This window comes from Alternaria triticimaculans (assembly GCF_023758025.1).
Source record: "Alternaria triticimaculans strain BMP 0046 chromosome Unknown scaffold_13, whole genome shotgun sequence".
NCBI classification, from domain to species: domain Eukaryota; kingdom Fungi; phylum Ascomycota; class Dothideomycetes; order Pleosporales; family Pleosporaceae; genus Alternaria; species Alternaria triticimaculans.
Genome location: NW_026055970.1, coordinates 501,739 through 527,306, shown reverse-complemented (window position 1 = coordinate 527,306; position 25,568 = coordinate 501,739). Strand labels below are relative to the sequence as shown.

General features: G+C 53.3%; 8 protein-coding genes across 8 annotated transcripts; 4 read left to right on the top strand and 4 right to left on the bottom strand.

Annotated features, from left to right (window-relative positions):
• Positions 1-589: 589 nt before the first annotated feature.
• Positions 590-1,565, top strand: J4E78_008065 (uncharacterized protein; the record flags this gene model as incomplete). Its single annotated transcript, XM_049368667.1, has 4 exons — positions 590-622; positions 696-905; positions 959-1,409; positions 1,477-1,565. The coding sequence occupies 4 exons, from the start codon at positions 590-592 to the stop codon at positions 1,563-1,565; spliced, it is 783 nt and encodes a 260-aa protein (XP_049219632.1).
• Positions 1,566-4,314: 2,749 nt separating this feature from the next.
• J4E78_008064 (uncharacterized protein) lies at positions 4,315-4,962 on the top strand (the record flags this gene model as incomplete). The annotated part of the gene is made up of 1 exon (XM_049368666.1): positions 4,315-4,962. The coding sequence occupies one exon, from the start codon at positions 4,315-4,317 to the stop codon at positions 4,960-4,962; it is 648 nt and encodes a 215-aa protein (XP_049219631.1).
• A 196-nt stretch (positions 4,963-5,158) lies between these two features.
• Positions 5,159-8,237, bottom strand: J4E78_008063 (uncharacterized protein; the record flags this gene model as incomplete). The annotated part of the gene is made up of 2 exons (XM_049368665.1): positions 5,159-7,907; positions 8,233-8,237. 2 exons carry the CDS (start codon positions 8,235-8,237, stop codon positions 5,159-5,161), a joined length of 2,754 nt encoding a protein of 917 aa, XP_049219630.1.
• Positions 8,238-8,255: 18 nt separating this feature from the next.
• Positions 8,256-9,987, bottom strand: J4E78_008062 (uncharacterized protein; the record flags this gene model as incomplete). The annotated part of the gene is made up of 2 exons (XM_049368664.1): positions 8,256-9,950; positions 9,982-9,987. 2 exons carry the CDS (start codon positions 9,985-9,987, stop codon positions 8,256-8,258), a joined length of 1,701 nt encoding a protein of 566 aa, XP_049219629.1.
• A 100-nt stretch (positions 9,988-10,087) lies between these two features.
• Positions 10,088-13,041, bottom strand: J4E78_008061 (uncharacterized protein; the record flags this gene model as incomplete). Its single annotated transcript, XM_049368663.1, has 4 exons — positions 10,088-10,330; positions 10,643-11,590; positions 11,663-12,920; positions 12,974-13,041. 4 exons carry the CDS (start codon positions 13,039-13,041, stop codon positions 10,088-10,090), a joined length of 2,517 nt encoding a protein of 838 aa, XP_049219628.1.
• A 541-nt stretch (positions 13,042-13,582) lies between these two features.
• On the bottom strand, positions 13,583-15,626 carry J4E78_008060 (uncharacterized protein; the record flags this gene model as incomplete). The annotated part of the gene is made up of 2 exons (XM_049368662.1): positions 13,583-14,878; positions 14,937-15,626. The coding sequence occupies 2 exons, from the start codon at positions 15,624-15,626 to the stop codon at positions 13,583-13,585; spliced, it is 1,986 nt and encodes a 661-aa protein (XP_049219627.1).
• Positions 15,627-19,383: 3,757 nt separating this feature from the next.
• Positions 19,384-20,853, top strand: J4E78_008059 (uncharacterized protein; the record flags this gene model as incomplete). The annotated part of the gene is made up of 3 exons (XM_049368661.1): positions 19,384-19,750; positions 19,802-20,617; positions 20,666-20,853. The coding sequence occupies 3 exons, from the start codon at positions 19,384-19,386 to the stop codon at positions 20,851-20,853; spliced, it is 1,371 nt and encodes a 456-aa protein (XP_049219626.1).
• Positions 20,854-23,620: 2,767 nt separating this feature from the next.
• Positions 23,621-25,533, top strand: J4E78_008058 (uncharacterized protein; the record flags this gene model as incomplete). Its single annotated transcript, XM_049368660.1, has 3 exons — positions 23,621-24,076; positions 24,132-24,365; positions 24,415-25,533. The coding sequence occupies 3 exons, from the start codon at positions 23,621-23,623 to the stop codon at positions 25,531-25,533; spliced, it is 1,809 nt and encodes a 602-aa protein (XP_049219625.1).
• Between the last annotated feature and the right edge of the window lie 35 nt (positions 25,534-25,568).

The following is a 25,568-nucleotide window of genomic DNA, read 5'->3' as shown; positions in this document are numbered from 1 at the left end:
AACCGAACACCAAAGGAAGCTACGATGCTTGACCAAGCTTATCAGCAGCGAAGGGCCGAACAAAACATAACCACGAATTGGAGGTTACACAGCCTTGGTGCTCAATCAGATATCCGTTGCACAATCCAGGAAATAAGAACTCAAACCTTCGTTCCATGCGCCTGAAAAGCCCCTCCCACCACAGACCGAACCCACCGACACGGTACAGCCGTGTGGTAAGGCGCAAGGATCACAGTTGGAATCAGCCCATCTAACACGGCAGCCAGAACGCCTCTATTCCAGGCAAACTTCCGCGCGCCTGCATGCAGGGCTCACCCATTGCCATGCGATTCGACAATTCGAGGACAGAAGTCCGACCCCAGTTTCGCATGATAGGCGGTAGAATTCTTCGCCCAGACATACCCTTAGAAGCTTTGGTATAATGGAAGCGCGGCAGAATATAGTACCCTGCATGATATGGGAATTGGCTCAATATACATACTCCTTGCAGTACGCTGATTGAAGCGAAGTGCGGCGCAACCATCTATCCATCGGCTTTTATCCTGACTGTTTCGTGACTGCGCTCTGTCACACCACAGGAGCAGCGAAGATGGCACACTACATTGATGGGAAAGACTGCATGGTAAGTTAGTTGGTGATACAACAAACTGATCTTCGAAGAGGAAACACGGTGCTGACTTGTCACAATGTGATAGATCTCAGAATGGATCCTCCTGATCTTCGCATACTGTTTCGTTGCGGCGCGCATGTACACGCGCTTGTTTCGTCTGCGATCGAAATTGGACGCGTCGGATTATCTGCTGTTGGCTTCTGCGTTGGTTGCGTTGGGGTTGATCATTTGCGATACGCTCACGTATCAGATGGGTGTGCTGGATGAGTATGAGACATCGGAGAAGCTGTCTAAGGTGAGTTGTTCTTTTGATCATCACACTCGGTGCGCGTCTAACACGTTGCGCAGATCTCATTCGCCTCGAACTACTTCTACGATGTCGGAATGGGTTTCCCCAAACTCAGCATGCTGGCTTTCTACTGGGCGTTCTTCAACCTCGCTGGTCACCCGGGACTCCGCAAGATGCTCTTCGGTATCACGGCCTTTGTCGTCGCGAGCTACCTGACCATCCTCTTCGATGATACTTTCTTCTGCGGCACACCGGTGTCTGTGCAGTGGTCTCAGGAAGAGGGCGCGTGCTCCGTTTTCTACGCGCCAGAGCCGTTCATCTTGAACTTTACTCTCAACTTGGCTTGCTACCTGGCTGTCTACGCAGTTCCAGTGGTGCTTCTGATGAAGGGTGTATTGAGGTCATCGGCTGGTGTGGGTCTTACGTTCGCGCTCGGTGCGCTCACTATCGCGTCGAGCATTGTGCGCTTCGCCTGTCTCAAGATTGGAACTGGTCAAGAGAACCTTGTTTGTAAGCTCACCTCTCAGTCTACTATCTATGGTATGCGCGAAAACGAAGCTAATGTCTTTTGCTGCAGATCCTTTGAGTATGGTAGAGATGACTCTCTCGATAATCGTTGTCGCGCTGCCTGGACTGAAGCCTCTCGCGAGGAATACCAAGGTCTAGATGCTGGACAGATGGTGGTCAGTGTGGGTAAAACTGATGTGCGATTATCAAACATAGACTGGAGCGGCAAAAGACCAGGAACTGGCCTTAACGCTCGTAATTTATTTCTAGAACGGTCGCGTGCTCTATATTGGTGATACGTTTATGCTGTGATGAGCTGCTGTGTAAGGCTGTGAGACAAGCTTCCAGCGGGTGGAATGTAGCACCTTCCTAGCGCGGTGGTGCCTTCATTCTGATCAGACGCGTAAACATACGCCACTATCTACTACGGCACTGTTCCTCTGAGTTTCGCTCTTGGACTCATCTACTCGTGTCTCTAGCACCGCGCTACGTACACTATATCTCTACAAACCCCGAAGCCATTACCACTGGATTGTATACGGGTATGTCGTTAGCCGCAACGCCTTCCTACAGTCAACACCAGCAGCATCGGATTGGCGGCCTCGCCACGCTCAGGCGTCTGACGCGAGACCTCAGCTCAACCTTCTCAAGGCATTTACAGGCTACATGGGACGCCTTAAGTCGCTGGATAGCCTCATCAATCTATGCCGAAAGACTGCTATCTGGAAATGAGATTCGTGTTCTCCACATCCGGCCCTCTTCTAGACGAAGTCGACGACTAGAATGCGAACTCAAGCTTGTCAACCTCGACGAAGCACCTGTCTACAACGCACTATCGTACGTTTGGGGGACTGACCCACCTAGCGTTACGATCGTATGCAACGGTCAACGTCTCAAAATCCGAGAAGAACTTTCGCATGCTCTTGTACGGTTGAGGCTTGAAGATACCACGCAAATCATCTGGGCTGATGCCCTTTGCATCAATCAGGACGACAACCAAGAGAAAAACCATCAAGTTCCTCTCATGAGCAAAATTTTCTCGCAGGCGGCGAAGGTCAACGTCTGGCTCGGTCACGGTGATGAGATCGTCATCAAAGAAGCATTTGAGTGTTGTAGGTTGGTCGCGAATGCATGCTGGGATTTCAGCTTGGAACATGACATGGATCTGGACGATGATGAAACCCACGGAGCAGTAGAAGTCCCAATGACCATCTTCACACCTATGGCATGTAGTAGTCTGACAGATCTGTTCGAGCGCCCGCTATTCTCAAGAGTTTGGTGTATACAGGAAATCAAGTTGGCGCAAGATGCACTGGCAGTTTGGGGTGAGCAATACTTACCCTGGGCGGAGGTCGGTCTGACAGCGTTATGGATTTTCAACATGAGATATCGGATGGCCAACAGCGATGAAGCTCCAAGAAACCTACTAAAAGAGATGCGCATAGGGAAAGCAGACACCATTTACGAGTTGAATCCTGGTAGTTGGTCCCTTCTCGAAACATTATCGAGATTCCGCGATTTCCAATCAACGGACCCAAGGGACAAGGTGTACGGTCTGATTGGTCTTGCTGGTTTTCCGTCAGACGGAGGTCTAATGATGCCAGACTATGAGAAGAGTACAGCACAGGCCTTTACCGACACGGCGTTGCACACTATCACTAGTACTAAAACCCTGATGGTCTTTACGCACGTAGCACACCATGCAGATTACGACGGAGATTACGAATACCAGTCATGGGCACCACGTTGGGATGTTCCTCACAATAACACTTTTATAGGTCACGCTTTCGAGGCCCTTGAACATGGCGCCTGTAACGGACGTGAAGCCCGATTCGTGCTTACGAAACATTCCGGAAACAAGCAGTTATGCCTCACTGGCATCTTTCACGCCAAAGTAATCACAATTGATATCGTATTCGACATGTCAAAGTCTGATGGACTTCAAATGTATCAACAAGTCGTTGAGCTTTACGAGGGGATCGATTGGAACGCCCCCATGAGCGACGTGGCTTTGCCGGTGCTAGCTCGGACATTAAGTACTGGTCATGACATGACAAGTCACTATATCAACAGACTTGATAAAAAGTCACGTCGCGCACACTACGCAGCATTCAGACGCTATCTTGAATGGTATCGTGACCCAACGGCGGACTTTCACAGCTTGCGTGGCGACGCACTCGAATACCACAATCAACTAAGACGCTGCAGCCGGAACCGTCGCTTCTTTTGGACATCGAAAAAGGACTATGGTATTGGTCCAGCATGTATGCGTGAGGGTGATATCGTCGTGGTGCTCTATGGGGGTAGTGCGCCATTCGTGTTGCGACGGAAAGGCGACAAGTTTCTCATGCTAGGCGAAGCATATGTCGACAGTATTATGAACGGTCAGCTTGTAAAGGAAGTCGACAAAGGGCGCCGACAAGAGCAGGAATTCTGTCTCATCTAGACAAGCGGCGTTACTCAGCCCTTCCACACGTGTCGGCGCTACATCTCCGGCGACAGTCGTCACCCCGCGTTCCCCCACACCCCAACCTCCGACATTCTGCAGCACAAGCATCAAGCCACGAAGAGAATTGCACTGGGCGGTTTCTCGGTGAACTTCATGCCGATCAACATCACAGCGTTCCTCCACGGTGTTCTTTTAATCTATCGCGTTCCTGTCGCGTCGCTAACAACCCTGGCCCTTAATATGGAAAGCGGAACATCAACGCGGAGACGTCATGGGACCTCGCGCGAAGTGAAAAGGACAGAACGCAAGAAATATGGGTGATGGAATATATAGCTGGGATTGGACTGCGATACGCAGTGGACTCTGCACGCAACTAGCACACCATAACCTCCAAGATTGTATACTCAGATCGTCTGGCATTACTCCACTTTCACATACACAAATCGGGCCAACTTCAACATGCGGTTCTTCTCGCTCCTACCCCCAGCGCTCCTCGCAGCAACCGCCTACGCCAACTCAGACCCCTCACCCCAATCCTCCACACCCGCCGCCGACGAACCCACGCCCGTAGGCGCCCTCTGGACCGCCCAATGGGACAGCACAACCCTAAAACCCTACACTCAACACTGCCACTCCAAAAACACCTACAACGCCAAAATCTACAAACTCAACGAACTCTACCCCGACCTAAAAGACGCCGCCCCCCAACTAAAAGTCTTCTACAACAAGCAACTCTACGCCGGATCTTGGGGCGGCATCGACGTCCACGGCACCGGCCGCGAACTCATACAGATGAACATGGCCGATATGCCGTATAAGGTGCGAGAGTGGCTGAAGACCGAGATGCTGCAAAGGCATTACAGTGTGCAGGATGATATGGTGTTCTTTGCGCCCGGCGCGATTTACCCGATTCTGCCGTTGTGGGTTGAGGATGCGGAAGAGAGCGGGTGTGAGGGTGTGTTTGATGGGTTGGAGAGTTACTCGAATGAGCCGAGGGATGGTGCGGTGATTGGCAAGGTGAGTCATACGAATACGGGGGAGAAGGAGGTTAGGTTTACGGTGGAGGCGCTCAAGGTTAGGGCTAAGAGTGAGAGGAATGAGTTGTAGGAAGTGAGATGGTGGTGGGACTTGTCTTTTGTATTGTTTTAGTGGGAAGCTCTAAGAGGGCATTCATGTTGTTGTGCTAGTTATGGTGTTCGTTCTTGTTTGACAATACATCGCTATGGGGTATCATTAAATCAATTCCATGGATTCAACGCCGTACAGAGCACTTTATATCCCGCGTGGTAACGAGGCGATGCCTTTACATGACAACATCGAACATGTGTCCTTCATGCTGTGCAGGGCAGCTCTTCGCTTTGTGTCCTACCTCTTTGCAAACATAACAAGCCAACGGAGCTTTCACCTTTGGCTTCTTGGCTGGCTTGCTTGTCTGCTCGGAAAAAGACACGTTCGCGGTACCGTTGGTGGGAGGTAGAATGGAGGGTTGATCAATTAAAGTAGGGACGTTATTGACACCTTGGCCCTCCGGAGGCGCTGGACGTAAAGCTTTCTTCTTTGGCGCTTTGATTGGTTTAGCAGGCTTTTGAGGAGCCGCGGCGTCCATGGAAGGTGCAGTGGCCTCCGGAGGTACAGCAGTGGTGTCGTTTGCGACCTTTTTTGCTTTCGGTTTACGAGGTACTGGAAGCTTAACCACAACCTTTGCGGGTGCAGGTGTTGGTGGCGGCGGTTTACTAGTCACCTCAATCTTGGGCGCAGGCCCTGTACTAGCGTGATATTGGGTTTTATTATCGGCGGTGGTTTCGACAGGCTTCATGGGACAGTCGCGGGCGAAATGGCCTTGCTCGTTACAGGTGTAGCAGGTGGCTGGTGGACGAGTCGCCTTCTTCTTGGTCTTCCTGGAAATTGCTGAATCGGTGGCGACCGAGGGCTCCACGGGCGGCGTGTTCGTTGACGAGGGTTCCAACACCTGCTCTACGTTCTCGTACCCGTTCGCATTGCCTGCTTCTGCGAAGGATTCGGCTTGTTGTTCTGCAGCAGCCTTTGCGTCACGCTCTGCCATTTCCCTGTTGAGACGCTCGACCGTCTCCTTGGTGACACGTTCTATAGTCTCCCTAGTAACACGTTCCACTGTCTCTCTGGCCACGCGCTCTAACATTTCCCTGGCCTCGCGTTCTGCCGTCTCTTTTGCTTCCAGTTCGGCGCGAAAGTTGGCCTCCTGTGCTGCGAGTACCTCGGCCTCTCGTTCTTTGGCTTCACGTTCCGCACGCTCTTGAGCCTCCTGTGCTGCACGCACCTGGGCTTCGTGTGCTGCGGATTCTTCAGCTTCCCGTATCTCACGCTCCTTCGCCTCGAGCGCAGCAAGCTCCCTTGCCTCACGCTTGGTCTTCGCTTTCGATTCTTTTTCAGCCTTTTGTTTTGCTTCTTGCTCGGCAACCTCTTGGACTTTCTGGGCGTCTTGTTCGGAAGCGTTCAGTTCTTGGACTTCGTGACCATCTGCTATTTTCTCTTCAGCAACCTTCTTCTGTGCTGCCTTCTCAAGAGCGGCCCTCTCTTTCGTGGCCTTCTTCCGAGCAGCCTTCTTCTCCCTAGCTTCCCGCTCACGAGCCTCCTTCTTCTTTTCGGCTACTAGACGGGCAGCTTCTTGCGCAGCTGCGAGTTCTCGTGCAGCTTTGGCCGCTTCAGCCTTTTCTTTCGCCGCCTTTTCTTGCGCAGCCTTCTCTTCAGCTTCTCGTGCGAGCTTGGCTTGTGCTTCACGCTCTGCTTTTCGTCGTGACGCCTCGGCTTTGCGCTCCTGTTTCTGTCGCTGGGCTTCTTCCTTACGCGCAAGCTCTTCCGCTGCCTGCTTTGCGGCCTCCTCTTCCGCGTTGTGTGGTTGCTCTGCCTCATCTCCATTGGTTTGCTCCTCGTCCTGGTCTCGCTCGACCGAGTCGGATCCTTCCGGATCAGAGTGGCGTTTAGTCGTCTGAGGCTTCTTTCCGCCCTTGCCTTTCTTTCCCTTCCCCTTCTTTGGCGCCACGCCAGTGCCGTGAAAATTGAACGGGTGAATTGGGGATGACGCTTCGATCTTCTTCTTGCAACCTCGACAGGCAACAGCTCCACCACTTGGACAGCGATAACTGTATTCCTGTACGTGAGCGGCGCAAAACAGGCAAGTTTGTCTCCCCTTCTTCCGTTCCCACCCTAGATCCATAATGGAGTCGTCGTCGGGACGTAACCCAGCCTTCCGGAGTTCAGAATCATAATCGCGTTGCAAGCTGATGACCCATAATTGCGCCATGGCGCGCTTCTTTTCTGGGTCGACGATACGTATACCATCACCCTCTGCTTGTCGAGCCGCAGCCGCCTTCTTCAGTCGCTCGATACATTGCTTATTGATGTCTTCGATTGCCGATTTCCTGGCCCTCTCTTCAGCGTTACGTCTAGCCGCAGCTTCGAAGTTCTCGCGCCGTCGGAGCAATTCTGCCAAGAGGATTTCCTCCGGGTCGTAGCTGTCAAAGCCATCAAAGCCACCACCGAAGCGGCCACCTCCAAAGCTAGGGCCATAGCCGCCAGAGTAGTATTCGTAATCGCTGTCGTCGTCGTACTCGTACTCGTATTCGTCCTCGTAGAAAGCCTCTGCCTCTGCCCACGCCTGCTCCTGCGCCGCCCTTCGCATGGCCGCCGCACGGCGATCCGATTCGGCCTGAGCACGAATCCTCTCTGCGGATTGCTTCTGCCGCCATGCATTCGGGTTCCGCATGTATTCGGCATGTTCCCTCCTGTAGGTGTCCCATTGTGTCCGTATACTGCTATAAGACTGATCGTAGCGCGCTTTGCCTTTCGGATCCCTCAGGATGTCGTAGGCTTCTTGGATTCGTCGGAAGTCGGCTGCATCGACAGCTTCGCCTGGCGCCTTCTTGTCGGGATGATGGAGGAGAGCGAGGCGGTGGAAGGCGGTCTTGATCTCGGCACTAGAGGCTGCTGGGCTCACTTCGAGGTCCGCGTACGCGTCTGGTAGCTTGGGCTTCGCGGGGCCCTCCATGGTTGAGTTGGAATTGGGATTGTCGTGGCTGTGGGGTGGGTGCGTGGTTCGGAAGAGCCTTTCTCGCGGAAAAGTTGAGCGCGTAGCCCTTTGGAAGTTGAGTACAGGAACGAGTACCTGCAGCCTCACAGCGATTCATTGCTTTGGACGCTCGAAACTTCTAGACAAACGCGTCGTAGCGTGGAGGCAGGGGGCGCACGGATCAAACGCGTTATCAGGTGCTCTTATCTCCGCACTGTCACTAGTGGAGAACCTGTGGATCTGGTCTACCCCACACGCGACTCCCAGATTTGCTTGTAGCACTAAAGCGAATGCATTACTACTTAAAATAGTTTTCTCACCTACTATGAGACGACATAGCGCCCGTAGTGTACCCTCATTCCACAGCCTTGACCTTACGATCACCCTCATCCCCATGCGCGTACGCATAAGCATCAATACTATGTTTTGCAAACGCCCTCGCAGGCAACCCCTCCGCAAACATAATATCCAACTCCTCATACGTCCTGCCCTTCGTCTCCGGAAGACGGAAAAACGTCCAAACAAAAAAGATCAGTGCGCCTCCACCCCAGAAGAAGCCCGTCTTACCCTTCCAATCACCCGCGGTGGGGTTCAGCATATACGGATTGATAACGTTGGTGAGGATCTGCGCGATGTAGTAGCTGATGCGAGCCAGACACACACTCTTGCTGCGAAGACGCGTGGACGAGACTTCTCCGACGATGGCATAGCAGATGGGTCCGACGGTCATGTAGTACCAGAAGAGCCAGATGATCATCATAGCAGCTTGGGCGTAGTTGCCGCCGGACGAGTCGCCGGCGCCTACGCTGATGAATCCGACGATGAAGAGGATGGCTGCTAGACCACCGAGGCCCCAGAGGTAAAGCTTTCGACGCCCGATGTAGCTCATGAGGACCCAGGAGATTAGTGTGCCGACTGATGCCATGCCGAGACCGCCGACGGACATCTTGAAGGAGATTGAGGTTGAGACTCCTGCCTGGACGAAGAAGTACGTGGGTGTGCCGCCCATAACGGAGCCGCAGATGGGTTGGGCTGCGAAGACCATGCACGCGATTTCTGTGCGGCGGCGGTCGATGCCCTTGAAGCATTGAAGGTAGGATGTGTTTTCCTCAAGCGACTTCTCCAGTTCGTTTGTCCGAACCATCATCGCGACCTTTTGCTTAGCCATGTCACGTTGGGAGACAGACCCAAGACGGATGAGCATTTGCTCGGCCAGTTCGAGATTGCCGGTACGAACGTGGTACCATGGGGACTCGGGTGCCATCCAGAGGATTGCAAAGAGTGGGATAGGCCATGCCCATTGGATGGCAAAGGGTATCCGGTATGCCCATTGTGTGTTGTTGCCTGAGAATGCGGATTGTACTCCAGCGGAGATGAGTTGTCCGAATGCCCAGCAAAGGTTGACGTATACAGTGAGGTATCCTCGCAGAGCTAGCGGACACACCTCACTCGCGTAGGCGGGCGCCATGGTAGCGAAAACCCCCCAGGGTATACCGCAGAGGAACTGACCGACGAGGAGGACGGGGGCGTTAGGCGCGAAGAAAGAGATAAAGATCAGCGCGCAGATAGAGGCAAGCGATACCAGCAAGACGGGACGGTAACCGAATCGATGAATAAAGTACCCATTCGCAAATGCGCCGATGATAGTGCCCACGCTCACAGCATTGCTGAGTCCATTCTGCCACGATGCTGTTATCTCATATGTCTGAGTGCGTTGATTGAACTCTCCGTATTTGCGCGAGAAGGACGGCTGCGCGAAGAAGGAGCTCATCAAGACGATGTCGTATCCTTCCATGATGATGCAGGTGGATAGCAATACCGACCAGAGCACAGCTTTGGGGTATTTGCGAATGGCTTGCATCAACGTCATCTCGTGCTCCTCGTCGGCTGCCGCTTTGGCCTGGTCGAAGGTAACCTCATGGTGTTCCATGGTCGCGGCCTTTTCGTCCATATCTGCCATGATGGGTCGGATTGGATCAGTGCGTGCACCAGGTATGTAGAAGCAAGAAGAGGACTGCGGACCAAAGAGTCCGGATACAGATCTCAGGGACTGTTGGTTGTGGTGAAGTATGTGGATCTACGGACATGGCCACGGTATATACATAGTCGGTCATCCTGCACCAAGCCGCTCGATCATCCATGCATGGAACATGGCTGCTACCCCAGGTTTTCTCCACCGGAACACAACTACCCCATGGGGTGCATGTCAGGCTTGGCCTGTTCCTGCAAAGGCAACACTCCGGTGGAGATGTTCCTAGGCGCGGCATTTTCCAGGAAGACGCGTGCGGGGCGTGACCACTCTACCGGTAGCGTGGATCCTTCACTAAGGCCCCCGATGGAGAAGCGCCGTGAGGCTCCGGCGTCTATTGTGCCGAAGAATACGAGAACTTGGCCGTTGCCGGTTATGGTACTATCGTGGTCGTGGGCTTGCTGGCATGACCGAGGTATTGTGAGGGCGGGTGACACGCTAAGCGCAAGCTGTAGGGAACCTGTTTCCAGGATCTACTCTTCCGACGAGATGAGATGTAGTGAAAGCTTAAGGTCGGGACGTTGCATGATACAGACTGCATGATATTCATATTATCGCTCGTTCGTAAGAAGTCGAAGCAGGTTTATATAAGACCGTTCGATGCCCCATGTGTGACCCGCGTCTTGCGCAGAAGACTGTGAATTGGCGTCCGGACTTGATGAAATGCCAGAGCTTTTGGCTAAAATCGAGATCCCTTCTTTCGCAATCCGCACCGGAGCTGCTTCATGCTCTAGACTGCCGACATTGGCAATGTATGCGGACATCTTATGCCCCATACGCACATACGTCTGTACTAGCTCATCGTCCAATGGCCGGTCAAGATGGAGGAATGATGGTTCCGGTTCCTCATCTGACTCAGAACCAATGGCTTCAACGGCTTCGGGAAGATGCATGCAGACGCAGAAGGCCCAAAGTATGAGTGTCGCAATGTAAATCGCATATGGCTCGAACAGGCTGCGACAACTGTACCTGCGGACGTGCCAGAAAAGGGCCCCACAGTGCACCAGACACAGTCTAGCTTTGCAGTGATCTCGAATCACCCATTGTAGGACCTGAATTCGCGCCGTCGCGAAGGACTGTCCGTCTTCCGCATCGACTAGCGCGGCTTCGTTGGATGCAGATACCGATACGAACCGCTGTATGGCGCTAGTGGGTGCAAGTATGATCAGGCGAGCTAGATGCAGCTGGAGGATAGTGTGGTGCTCGAAGCCCGAGTGGCGTGCGACCTTACTATTCGCAGGCCAATGCAGGACATCCAAGCTGTCACAGGCGCTGTTACGCCACTTGATGGAAGACCGCGTTGTCGGCGACCAGTCTTGTTGTATGGGTGGTGGCATATCGCTACGTCGCTGTGGCGTAGATGTTGGTGTCCATGAGTTAAGACGAATGCGATCTCGGGCCACGACGTCCCGGGTATGGCGATAGATGGCACTGACAAGTAAGCCCATGCTGAACTCTCCTAGATCCACGGGTAGCCGCTTTTCCACGTAGATCATCTCTAGTGCTTCTATAAAGGTAACACTTGTGAGACGTCTTTGGTTCTGTCGAATTAGGCCTGGTTGGTCCCATACCTCCTCGTGACATGGCAACAATACGTCAATATCGTCGAACTGAATGAGGGGCTTAGCCTGGAACTGATACACGAATATCGTATCGAGTGTCTGTTGCAATTAGCTACGCGTCCTTCGATAACAATAAGAACAAATTACCCAAACCATCATCCCAGTACGAACCATTGCCTCTCTCGACAGCCATTCACGAAAGTCGGGGTTTTGCTCAGGATCAGCCGTCCTTGTCAGATCGTAAGACTTCTTCGTCTGAACAAGTAGACGGAGTGTGTGGCAGCCCTCTACTAGGTAGTATCGCTCTACATGGGCACGTTCTACCAGAGCTTTCTTACCCGAATGCAGCATGTAAGCGATATTCAGGATGCCAGCCTGTAGAATCCGGACATCTGGGTGAGCAACGAACCGGGAACAGCTCGGGCTGTAATCGACGTCCTCGTTACCTGCCGAACCTTGTGGGTCTAGTCCATACTTGCTCCGGGTGAGAATGGTACTCAGCAGACCAAATAGGGATTCGCTTGTTAGGGAATGCTGCAATAGCCGTGAGTACTTTGAGCCGATAACAGAGACGGCGATTAGCAAGAGCCAGCTCTTGGAAGCATCTTGGGCGAAGGAAGACCGCCGCAGGAAGGGGAATACTGGGTGGAAATGGTCAAAGTACTGGCGAACAGAGATTACGACTTGCTCATACGTGGGAAAGTTCGAAGCGCTCAAATCGACTGGGCTATCGCGGCTTTCAGCAGCAATGCCTTCCAGCAGAGATTGATAGGCTGCTGGTGGACACAATTTGTCTTCGTCAGAGGTATCAAGCGATGCAGAAGCATCGTTAGCTTCCGCATCTTGCAAGTCGATGGTTTCTTCTGAGCAAACCGAGTGTTGCGATCTGCCACCGAACGGGGCTCTGGCACCTGCCCCATCAACGTAGTATCTGTTTTCCGACGTCGATGTAGATAATACGGAGGCAGTATCCTTTGACTGCTGGTCTGTATCAGATATCATCCTATTTGGATCTGATGAATGTGATGTTTTGGTGATCGCAGGTATTGAGGGTGTTGTTGGCGCGATGGAACAAGTCCATTGCTCCACGGTGCCATTAGCTTGTCCTCCGAAGTTTGCGAGTAGTGCATCCAGGTCAATGGGGCCTGAGTATTGGGGCGATAACCAGTTCACGTCTGACAGACTCAAACCAGGCATGTCGAATGAGTCAGAAGCGAGCAAGTTGTTGTCGACGTTGCTATTCCACGCCCATGCATTGACAGAGGACTGTCCTATTGCATCGTTGAAGTCCGCTGTTCTGAACTCGCCATTGCTGTCTCGATTGACATTGTTCGGATGCAGATCCCCAGTACTGAATGGGTCTGTGGATTCATTCGCGCCAGAATCCGCCGTTCTGCCTCGCGCACTGCGGAGTGCCGGGTACTGGCAGCTATAGCCACGTTGCAAGCACCTGGAACATTTTGGACCGCGCGAACATTTGACGCGATCTGAAGCGCATCGAAAGCACGCGCGTGATGCGGGAAGCTGAGTCGTAATGTCGCTGTGGTCATTGTGCGCTGCGATGTGACGGGTGAGGACATCACGGCGTGAGAAGGACTTGTGGCAGGAAGGGCAGGGGTACGGCCGTTCGCGAGTGTGGATCCTCATATGACGTACGAGATGCTCTTGCTTCCCGAAACCGCGACCGCATATTGAACATACTGCATTAAACCGCTCCTGCGCTCCGGGGGAGGTCATCGCCGGAAAAGTAGGAGCAGGTATTGTGCGGAGAGAGCGTCAATATATGCCCAGGCAGCTCGAACTCGAGGTTAAACAAAGGACAGGGCATCCCAGTCATCATGGTCACCCAGCCAAGATGCATGCGGGGGCAGGAGCGATCCATGGATGGGATCTAGTGGCAGGTGGAGGCTGGCGTGGCTCATAACTGGGAAGTAATCACGGGCTTGGAAGGGTGGGGCTCGCACGGGCTGCAAACATCAAGGTCACCTTCGGTATGGAAACGATTACTCAACGAAGAAGAGAATGCGTGTTGGAGTCAAGTAAGCCCTAATAGAGGAATAGATTGTTCATTTAGAGTCTGTCGACATCATCCTATGCGCGCTCGAACACCGGCATAACCTCCAACGGACTATCAACCTCAACATCCTTCCCACCATCCCACGTCTCCCCACCCCAAAAGCTCTTCCACTTCTTACCACCCTCCAGTGGCGGAAGATAAACCTTCGTCTTCGTCTGGCCCTTTGCCAGCACCGGACAAATCAAATACTTATCTCCGTACATATACTGCTCTTCCACCTCCCAAGACCTGCTATCCTGCGGGAACTCATAGAACAGCGCCCTCATAACCGGCGAGCCCTTCTGATGCGCCTCCTCCATAAGCTTCCTCGTGTACTCACGTAGATCCTCGCGGATGCCCATGTACTTCTTGCAAATCTCGTAGACAGCGGGGCCGTACGACCAGACTTCGTTGTCTGCGCCGCTGCGGCAGGATGGGCTGTCTGCGGTCTTGGCTTGGCGTGGCTCGCGGTCGCCGTGTAGGCGCATGACAGGGCAAAAGGTGCCCCATTGGAACCAGCGGACGAAGAGTTCGCGGAACGCTTCGTCGTCGGGATTGCCGCCGTGGAAACCTCCTATGTCGGTTGTCCACCAGGGCAGACCCGAGAGACCCATGTTGAGGCCTGCGGCGAGTTGGTTACGGAATGTGCCCCAGGAGGAGGAGATGTCGCCGCTCCATACGAGGGCGCCATAGCGTTGGCTGCCGGCCCATGCGCAGCGGACGAGGTTGACGATGTTCTTTTGGCCTTCTGCCTCCATGCCTTCGTAGAATGCGCGCGAGTATTCTCGGGGATAGATGTTGCCGATTTGTACGTTGGGGCCGAGGTGGTAGCGGTAGTTGTCGAAGTCGTAGTGTCGGTACTCTGGCTCTGCTTCATCCAGCCAGAATACTTTGATGCCTTTCTTGTAGTAGTTCTGCTTCGCTTTGTTCCACACGTAGTCCCGCGCAGCAGGGTTCGTTGAATCAAAATGAATCGTTTGGCCTTGGAACGTCATGGCCGTTCGTACACCACGCTCAGTCCGGATGAGCAGACCCTTCTCGACCATTTCCTCGTAGTTTTCTGATCGACGGTCTACAGTTGGCCAGATGGATATCATGAGCTCGATCTTTAGCTTTTCAAGTTCTTTGACCATGGCATCGGGATCGGGCCAATACTTTGGATCGAACTTCCAGTCTCCTTGCATGGTCCAGTGGAAGAAGTCGATGACGATGAGATCAATAGGGAGATTCCGTTTCCGATACTCGCGTGCGACTTGAAGAAGTTCTTCTTGGGTCTGGTAGCGCAGCTTGCATTGCCAGAAGCCTAGACCGTATTCTGGCATCATTGGTACCTGAAATAGCATGTCTTTAGCTTCTTACTCACCTCATGGCATGAACATTGGGACTTACCTTCCCAGTGGCATCGGCATACGACTCGACAATCTGTGCTGGTGTGTCGCCAGCTACAACCCAGTAATCCAAGACTTTGGTCGACAGTGCCTCGAAACTCATGATGTTCTTGCCAAACACCACATTGCCAATCGACGGGTTATTCCACAAGAAGCCATACCCAAGCGATGAGACCGCAAAAGGTACGCTAGCCTGGGAGTTCCGGTGCGCAAGTTCCAGTTGTGTGCCTTTGATATCAAGATAAGGTTGCTGGTATTGTCCCATTCCGTAGATCTTCTCTTTGGGATCGAGACTCTCGAAGCGGGCAGTAAGCTTGTAGTCGCCTCCATGAATAGGATAGAATTCCCGGGCTTCGACTTCCAGCGCGCTGCATTTTGGGTCGACGATGTCGCGGCGGTTACGAGCGTATTCTTCCAAGAGAACTTTACCGCTGGTGTTTGAGATGGTGATCTTGCCGCGCTTGCTGATGGTGGCTTTGACGAGCCCATTGGTTAGGGTTGCTGACTCGTCGTTGCTGGCAATGTCGATGTTGGCAGCGATCTTGGGTTGTGGAAGGAGCGCCCAGTCTTCCTCTGGCATGGTAGGCATCTTGGTGGAACGAACGCGGACTGCGTTCTTGCCCCAGGGCTCGATCCATAGTTGCTCGGCATCGTATGTGAAGACAAGGCGGTTATCCTTCGATGCGAACATGATGTAGTTATCGGAGTAGCCGTGCAAAGCTTACGGATACGTGTAGCTGCCCCAGACATGGAGGGGCATAGACACGTCTTTTACATTGTAGCAGCTCCACGTACGCTTACCGATGCTGCGGGTACTCGCGATTGGGAAACCCGCTGTTTGCATTTCCCCGGTGGCACGTTTCGTGAGTGAAGTCATACAACCTCCCAAGTGTGTGGAGAGGGGCTTCTCCATCGGAGTCTCCACCGGGATACGCGCCGCGTGCTAGTCCTGGACACGTCGATCTGGCGGGGTTGGCCTTGGCATGGAGAACGCCTCATTAATGAACAACGGCATGTGCATGGATTCCTACACTATGCCGATGGCTCCACCTATCGTACTGAATCGTAGTCAGACTTTACTTCCGCCAATAGGTCTGGACAAACTCGTGTGCCCAGTCAATGACCCCGGCCTTCCAATCACCCAATGATTCCTCGACGAGCCCTTCCCATTCTCTCGCTGCCTCGTCTTCACCCTTGGCACCACCAACACCCTTTCCTAGCCACATACGCTCTTGAACCTTTCTTACGCTACCTTCCCTCTCTACCTTGATATCTGGGATGTTGGCTCCCTGCATGAGAGCAAAAAGGTTGAGTATGAGGTTCGAGGACTTGCGCAAGGTAGACCATGCTGTGTAGGAGTACTCTTTGAAGACAAGATAGTTTGGGTGCTGCACTCCGCCCATGCCTTCAATCATCTCGCGACAAAGCTTCATAGCTGGTGCGAAAGGCTTCGGGTCTCTTCCCAGAATGTATCCAAAGTCTACGTGGAAGAAGGCACCCGATGGGGCAAGCAGGAGGTTGTCGAGATGGCGATCGCCAACACCTAGAAGGTAGGTTATTACACAGTAGCCAGCGCAGGACTTGATGTAAGTGTCCATTGCCTCCTTCCGAACGCCGAGTGGTGCGCTATCGTCAGGGTTATTAGCGCGCAGGTAGGCCAGTAGGGAGCCCTTGTGCTTCTGGCACGCTGCTGCAATGCTCATCGAAGGCACGAATTGGAAGGCGCCAGCGGAGGTGGAAGTAGCGAGAATACGGTAGGGTGTTAGCTTGAGATCCAGATTCTCTTTGCGAAGAAGTCGATCCATCAATGTGATGATTTGAATGACAAGTTGATCCTGCCGTAGGTCATCGCCGGTCTTGAATATGATTGGATATGGATTCGACGTTGTGGTTTTGAAGGAGAGCACCATAGGTAGCAACGATGATTTTAGAACATTGCAGTCCTCCGTTGATATCCCGGTGATGTACACAGATGGATCGAGGGGCAGAGGAAGTGGGTCGAAATTGGTGAGTTCGTTCTTCGGGTCAGCAATCGCCTTCTTGAGACGGGCAAGCTTGGTAGGCCGATCCCCTCCACCGAAGCGCACATCTTTCGATATTTTGGCCAAGATGGTGAGCAGCTCGCCCTGACGCTGGAAGGTCTTGCGGGTTTCGACACCCTCAGACGTCTTCTCCAACTCGACCATAAAATCGTATTCGACCTTGGCAAAGAGTTCACGATGCTCTGGCTCCTGATCGGTGCTGAAGTCGCTAATCTCCACCATGAGGTACCAATGTAGGAAGTTGCCCAATGTGAAGCTGTTGGCTGCACGAGTGACCAGGAAACGTGCTAGTGACGAGTCGTCACCTTCGCCTGGTGCCTCATACTTGAGTGCCTGCACCAATTGTAATAGGTAGAGCTGGAGCTCTTCGTCGTCGGCCTTCTTCAACCGCTCGACAGCGTAGCTTCGTACTACGGGGTGGTCGAAGTGGGGTCCAAGAAGTTCAAGCGCGTCGTCTACATCTATTTCTGCCCACTTGTCGAGCAAGGGTGCAGCTTGCCGGGCTTCTCGTGGGTTCTTCCAGTTAACGCACTTGACAAACTTGGTCAAGGCCCGCTTGTCACGTAGCAAGAAGTATCGGAACTTCCAGAGATCGTCTCGCTCGTGTGATGTGATTTCCTCGAGCGGTCCCTTAGAGAGCAGTAGATTGAGCTTGTCTCGAACGTGTACGTTGGGCTTACGGTCGCGGTCGAGTGAATCGGTCTGCTGGCTGCGCATCAACTCGCGATGCTTGTCTTCGGCAGGGTTCACCCGTCGGCCGACTTCAGGGTCGTAGATCTTGATGAGCCGTCCTGCATCTGCATCGCCGTATCCAATACCGTCGATGTCGATACCTGGTCCAAATGACACTTCGGGTGGAGGACGCAGCCTCACATCGGCTTCGGCTGGCAATCGCAAGTCTGATACGGGGGGCGGTGGGTATTCGACGTCGGAGAAGACGATGGCGTGGTCGAAGCGGGGCAATTCGATGTCGAGATAGAAGAGCTCCTGGTCTTCGCCGTCTGCAGAGCCGTTCGTCCCATTCGTCTTGGCCTGGCGGTTCAAAGCCGCAGCCTCGGCCTTGAGCGCCTCTTTCCGTATTTGCATCATCTTCTTGTATACCAGTCCGTCGAGCCAGTTGTTGGTCGGCAGATCGCCCATCTCCTGCTTCTTCAGCAAGCCTTCTAGTCTCTCCATCTCAGCGACCTGCTCATCCACGGTATCTTCAACGACCTGCGCCTTTCTACTTTTACGTGCCGGTGGTATTACCCACGGCGTTGTAGTGTTGGTCAAGCCATCTGCTGCCTTGAAGCGGTGTATCCGACAGCGTTGCCTGCCCTTGTGGAGCGTGTTGTCGTTGTCGAAGAGAGGTATGGTTGTGCCACCAAAGGGCACGGCATGGAGACTCGAGTCGGTGTCTTCGGCGGGCGATAGGTCCCATATCGTGATGGCTATCTGGGCGGAGGCGGGGAGGTTCGCATACGTCACGGGTAGCTGGAGCCATTCGTTCCAGATGCGCGCGTTCTTGAAGGACTTGTAGGCGGTTTGGACGGGCACGGTGAGGGGCTTGCTATCTGCCCATATCTGCGCGGTAACATACAGCTCGAAGTTTGGGCTAGGCTCGTGTCAGTAATCACCCTCCTCTCTCACCAGGTGCGAGGCGACCCACTTGATGTTCGAAGCTCGGTGCCTAAGGTCCGGCCTCTTCAACAACACCGAGTACGGGATGGGCTTCTGGTTCCCATCAAGACGATCTCTGCATTACTCAGCACGACTTCAGTAATACTACAGCGAGGATGCCTACATTCTAACATGGACCGCCAACTCGGTCAGGTCGAGAGACGTCGCAAAGTTGAAGGCTTCCATCGTGCGCGGTGGGGAAGCTGGATGCTACGGCATGCCATGGGTGTGAGGCATGTGCAAGTCTTATCGCCTACCAGCACATGACAGGTTTCGAGGTGGCTAGCGGGAACGCCCGTTCATCGCATCGTCGGGCGGGGTGAAGGAGAGACACTTGCACTGCGCACTGGATGAAGCCATGCGGGTCAGAAGCTCCACAAGCCGACGCGCATGCAGGGGTTCGCGAATGGAAAGAGCCCTTTCGCGTGCTGCACGGCTTGGCTGACGAGCGCGGTCGCACTTGCCTCTAGCAAGTCGCGCTAGCCTCTGCACATTCGGCAACCGCGTCCCAGGCACAGGACATCGCCCGCATCACCACCACCATTGCCCTGCCATACCCCTCCAACACGCCCCTAGTCCCTTTCACTTTCACGACGCGGCATGGCGCGTCTCAACACACACCTCTCGGCTACCCCCCAGACACGCGCTTCCACCGTCGACTCTCTTTATCGCGACCCCTCTGTGGCGCCCCGGAACGATAGCAATGCGCGCACCACGTCTTATTCCGTTCTGAGCCCAACGCGCTCAATGAACTCGGACAAAGAAAATGAGCAACCTGAGACACGCGCAAACACGCCGCGACGAGGCAAGGCTGGCGGCATGCGCAGCGCGTCGGTGCGTATGCCGACCCCCGACTCGGGCTCAACAACTGGCAACGGCAGTAAGAGGAGGAGAACGGATAATTACGCAATGGCTCATTCGGAAATTTACGAGGATCGAAACGACGAGCACGAGGAGGAGGAGGAAGAGGACATGCACGAAGTGGAAACGCCCTCGCAGCCCCCACCCGAGTCAGATGAGGAAGGCGACCAGAAGTACTACAACCCAAACCAGAACCCCGAGCAGCGAAGGAGACTGCGAGCAAATATGCGCGATAACCATCGTATGCTGGAAGGTGAGTCGAGCATCTTGGTCCACGTCGCATGAATATCACTGACCACAGCAGATAATCGCGATGACTATGTTAAATCACGCGACAGCGGACTGCTTGATGCTATCAAGACACAAAACAGCTTGTTTGGCAAGGTGCGACAAACGGCCGACGCTACCGTTGACTCCCGCTTCCTCGTCAGCGCCAGCGACCTAGCAGGCAAGAAGCTCAACAACAGCTTAGGCGACTCTGGTGTAGGCATCGATCTGGACCAATTCGTTTCAAAATGCATATACTTTATGAAATCCGGCGGTCACATCGCAGGCGAGGAAGACGCACCCGCACTAGCCGTAGGCGATGACGACGAGGAAGATCCAGATGGGCTCGACTGGGCATTACTAGGTCGGCGAGCATGCTTCCCGCGCAACAGGCGACCGCCAACATCAAGTTTTCTGCTCGGCCCACTCTCAGTTCAGAGGCGCGTTCGTGTAACTCAAAAGAAAGCTCGATCGCAACGGCAACCTCTTGGTCCAGCAACTCGACCCCAGGAGATCCAGACCGGGGACATTCAGCAAAATGAGAGCAACAACTTGACGACGTTGGTGAGAGGTATCAGGTCACGCTTGGCACAGCATATCACAGTTTCCCAAACGTTGGTTGAAGAAGAGCTCGGTGCAGAAGATGAGGTGACTGAGGAAGCTCAAACCGCTGCTCTTGTACGCCACAGGATCGCTATGACCAACGACCAGGAAGCCGCAGTTAGTCTGCTTGATTTCGCAATAAACCCTCACGACTTTGGGCAGACGGTTGAGAACCTTTTCTATATCAGTTTCCTGGTAAAGGAAGGAAATGCCAAGATAGTCAAAGACGCACATGGACTTCCGCTACTTTGTAAGTCTGCGAGTTTAATGGAGTCGTACACATACTAACTACTACCAGTACCTGCAGCACCCAGTGGCGTTTCAGAACACCGAGAGAGAGACGTACAAAAACACCAGGCCGTGTTCAGCCTCGACTTCCCCTCTTGGCGGATGTTCATCGAAGCATATGATATCACAACACCGCTGATACCTCAACGCCAAGTAGAAGAGGCAACAGTTGGCGCCAACGGCTGGTACAACGGCTGAGCTGTCGTTGCCCAGTTCTCCTGGCATCCGTTTCGCTTCTACGTTACATTTTCAACCTGCACACTTCCCACGCACTCGCCCAAGAGGGCGACGTCTCGGTGTTTTTCACTGTTCACAACGTGTCTGTACGACACACCTTTCCTAAGCGGCGTTCAATCGAGTCAGACACGATGGACGATGCTGGGCGGTATTTGTACCGTACCTTTTTTTTTGGGTTTCACATCTCCTTTGGCTTTGCCGACATCTCTTTTTACGCTTTAGTTCTAGCACCTGATACCCCAAGATTTTTATTCGGATCTTCTAGAGGCATCTTTACGTAGTCGGAATGCAACCTTCGCGATTTCTAAAGGAAGACCCCGAGAAACTCTGTCGCTGTGTTTACCCGTACAGCCTGATTGACCATGTCATGATAAGTGCGGAGAGGTGGCTCCGAAATCCGGTGGTTTCTTCGGGGGCATGTTACCCCAACCCCATCCATATTGATATGGATCTTCATTCATGCATGCCAATATTCGTCCTCTTGCAGCAATCTTCGTCCTTATTCGGAAGAAACTTACGGCTATAAGATATCTCCATTCTCATACGGTAGATACGGTATTTGCCATTTTCGATTGCTTCCGCGCCCTCCCGGACTCTTGTCTTGGTACTGCGATGGAGTGACGATGTGCTTCCCAGTTACAAGGTGTTGAGTAAGATAATGGCCTTGTGACTGTCAGCTTGTTTCACACCAACTGTATGCAGAATGCAAGTATTGCTACGGCCATGCACTCGGACGAAGACTATCGCTTGAACGCAATCCTGGGGCTCACTGGCTGATCTTTAACATAACCTATCGAAACCGCTATCGTTTCTGTGAATCCCACTACACTGGTGGAAACACATCGCTTGAAGCCATAACAGATGATTACTTATGAACTCAAGAACAGAATGTTAATCTTCATAATCCATAATTGCAAAACTCCTGTGGCGTGCGTAATGGAGATTGCTCGTCGGAGTTAACTCCAGTCGTCCAACCTAGCGGCCCAGTGTCCGAGCAAACATCAGACACAGCCTCGTGAAGCTTTCGCAACCAAAGCAAGGCTTTCGGGTCTACCAAGCAATGCGCAGCGTCCCAAGCTCAAGTAGTCTCTCTGTACGATCCCCAAGTAGGCAGGTGGTGATCGACATGATTAGCAACGATGGTGGTTGGGTATCGATTTTGCAATTTCAAACAGACCCAGCCTCAAGTCAGTCAGCACAGCAGATGAGTAATAGCCTTGGCTTCCCTAGGCCTCTTCGGTAAGTAAGTAGTCAGCAAGCGTCCGTTGAAGACGACTGGAGGGGAGCTTCATTCTTTTGTGACAGGCGGGCTCGGGCCGACATAACGTTTCTAGCGTGCGCACGTCTGGTGGCAGTACTTGTAGCCTAGAGCTTATTTGGCACGCCAAACGTAAATGTTGTTGATGGAAGTTAGGGATAAGGGGGTTCGGGGGGTCTTCTGCTTCGCGGTGGCCTTGGCGAGTGTCCGGACGAATAGATGTCGTGATGCTTGGCGGCCATTTACTCAAAATTCCGAGTGTGCCAGATGTGGCAGGCTGCGGGATGTTCCAGGGCTTTAGCGCTAGCCAACGGTTTCGCTGCCCGGCGATGTCGTTCGATCTTCCTCTGGGTTTCAGCGCCATCCTCTCCGCATGGTTTACGAGGCCCTCGAACAGCGTGATTTCGTAAGCATCGAGTTGGGCGCCTTGTCGAAATTGCAAACGCCTGTTCGGCTGATCATTGCACGTGGTGTGGAACCCTTGGTCAATAGCGCGCCCCTTAGCTGGCCAAGTCTCCAACGTTCTCCAGCCTCATCTTACGAAATTCTCCGCTGCACGCATGCGGTCGTTGTACGTATGCTTGATCGACAAGCTTTTCTTGGTTTCATAGGTTTCGAGTTCTTCGCAGTTGCGGTGAGAAGGATTACGTGGAGCTCGCTTCCCCGGATCTTCGCAGGTATAGCACCGAGGGCGATCGGTATCCGTAAACACCGTCAGGCCATGATCTTGTCGTTCGCATGATCAGCATACTCACATATACGCTTACTAGCCACATATCAAACATAACGATGTTTTAGCCCAGATCTCGGGATTGTTGTTCGCAGACCTTTCCTTGAGGCTCCGAAACGCGTCGATGGACGGCGAATAGCAGTCATCGGTCATTCTCCGGACACGGTGCACTGGCAGCCGTTGAGTGCCGCTGTCACTCATCCTGAATCAGCACGGCAGGTGAAACGCTATGGTACCGCGGATAGGCCGTAGCTTTGTCCATTCTCTTGGGGAATCACGTTGTTGTTTGAGGCCCAACATGAGTCCCCAGGCCACCGGGTTCGTGATAATCGATCAGACCAATCGGCCGATTTCAGGCATCTCCCGGGCTCGCGCACGCTGCTCGAACCGGTACGAGGATCTGCATCTTGCGCACGAAGCGTTGAAGTTATGCCGATGCGTCCTTGCTCGTCTTTGCGCTCGGTGTGATGCGGTGGCTTTGGCGAGCTTCAGATGGAGGAGACAGGAGCTTATACTTTCTTTCCAAGCCTCAACTCTAGATGGGATCGACAGTAGTGCGGTCACACCCGCCAACGCCGAAAAGCGCGAGCCTCGAGATTTGTGGATATAGATCGTAGCGACCGCCACGCTTTCCAGGTTGCCAATCCTTCAGAGTCGTTCCTTCGTTTCCTTGTTCCGTCCGTTCACGATCCACTCGTGTGGTGACTCGTGTCGCTACTCTTTCCTTGTCCTCTCTTGTCATGGAAATCATGATGTCCGAAACATACTCCAACGGGAGGTCTTCTTCCTCGTTGGAAGATCCGCACCCGATGGTGGAGCTGGCTCCACCACTCAACTCTCCTCCGGTCTCAGAACCACACCCTATATACGCACCTATCACTGGAGATGCATCCGGGAAGAGGCCATCCGTGCCTTCAATCATGGGCTACCGCTCTAGGTCATCAACCCCAGGCACATCAGACCCATCGAAGCGCGAATCATACAACCTCGCCGGCAGCACTTTCCTCATCACGAACGATGGAAGAACGCTCAAACTCCCTATGCCATCAAATTCCAAAGCCGATCCTTTGAACTGGGGCAGGTGGAAGACAGCCGGAGCGCTGTTCGCATTAGCTCTCTATTCTATTATCTGTCTCACTGCGGCTCAAGCAGCGTCAGTCATACTCGATAGTATCCAAGCAGATTTCCAGGATGAGGTAAGCTGCATTCTATAGCTACCTGAGACGAATACCGCTCACATACTACATCTAGGACATACCAAATTATCAGATCAAGGCGTTGGTTACAGGCCCGACCATGCTCATGGGCATCGGGTGCTTGATGTGGGTGCCAGTATCAATCGGGTTGGGTCGCCGACCTACGATCTTGATCGCGTCCCTTGTCGAGCTGGGTGCTATTATATGGGCTGGTCAAGCGAAAAGTTTCTGTTCGCTCGTGGCCGCAGTCTGTTTCCTCGGTTTGGCAGAGGGCCTTGCGTTGTCTCTTGTAAGTGGGGTTGCAATCTCCCTATCAATCCATCTACTAACAATGTCAGGCCTTTCTAATGGTCATTGACCTCACATACATCAACCAGAGATCGGTAGCAGTAGCTCTCATGTGGTGCATGGCAGGATGCTTTGGCACTTCAGGCGTTGCACTGGTACCTGTCTTAGCCGACCACGGAAACAACTGGCGGCGATTCTACCACTACTGGACCATCCCCGTCGTCATCTCACTCGTCGTCACGTTCTTCCTCTATCCGGAAACATACTTCAAGAGGCCGACTGTAGCTTTCAACGGGCTCATTCTGTTGCAGAGTGCCACCGAAAAGCTGACAGTCTACGAAGATCGCGAAAAAGATTCCGAGATCTATCGCGACCTTCCCGAATACCCGCTGCGCACTGGATTCGCGGGCTTCCGTGATCGGGTGGGCCTATCACGCTCACCCTTCGCATCATGGGCTTCGGCGGGTCGTTGCGTCATCCAGATGGGTTACTGTGCCGTCAACCCACTCATCTTCTGGGTCTTCATTGCCTCTGCCTTCAACTCGGCAAGCATGATCTTCATCGGCGCAACGTACGCACGCGTTCTTGTCGCACCGCCTTACAATATACCACCGGGTCTTGTTGGCACCGTCAACGTCGCATCCGGAGTCGGAGCCCTATGTGGCTTGCCCATTTTCGCCATCCTCTTCGGCAAGGTGCTGAAGCGGCTATCGAGCCGCAACAAAGGCGTCCTAGAAGCCGAGCACTACCTCGTCAGCTACATCCTACCCGTCATTACCGGCGCTCTGAGCTCTTCACTCTACGGCGTCGCAGTACAGTATCAATGGCGAGCGTCTGCTTTCTACTTCGCATACGGTATCAACGGCTTCTCCTTCATAACGATGATGATTGCGAACACACTTTGGGTTACCGAAGCTTTTCCACGCTGGGCTGCCCCCGCTATTGCTGTTGTTTTTGGAGGTTGTTACTTCCTCAGTTGGGCCATGAGCTTTGCGCTCGTGCCCTGGATAGAGTCACACGGATACGTGTGGGTTGGTATTGAACTCATGATTTTCCAGATTGTGGGTGGGTTGGTTGCTATGCCGGTGGCGTTTTGGGGAAAAAGTACGAGACAGGCCATCGCTGGTAGGTGGGCTGAAGATCGGAGTGGTGCGCTTCGGCCACTGTGAGGGATTGGGCTGTTAGAGCTGTAGTTGGGTGTCTG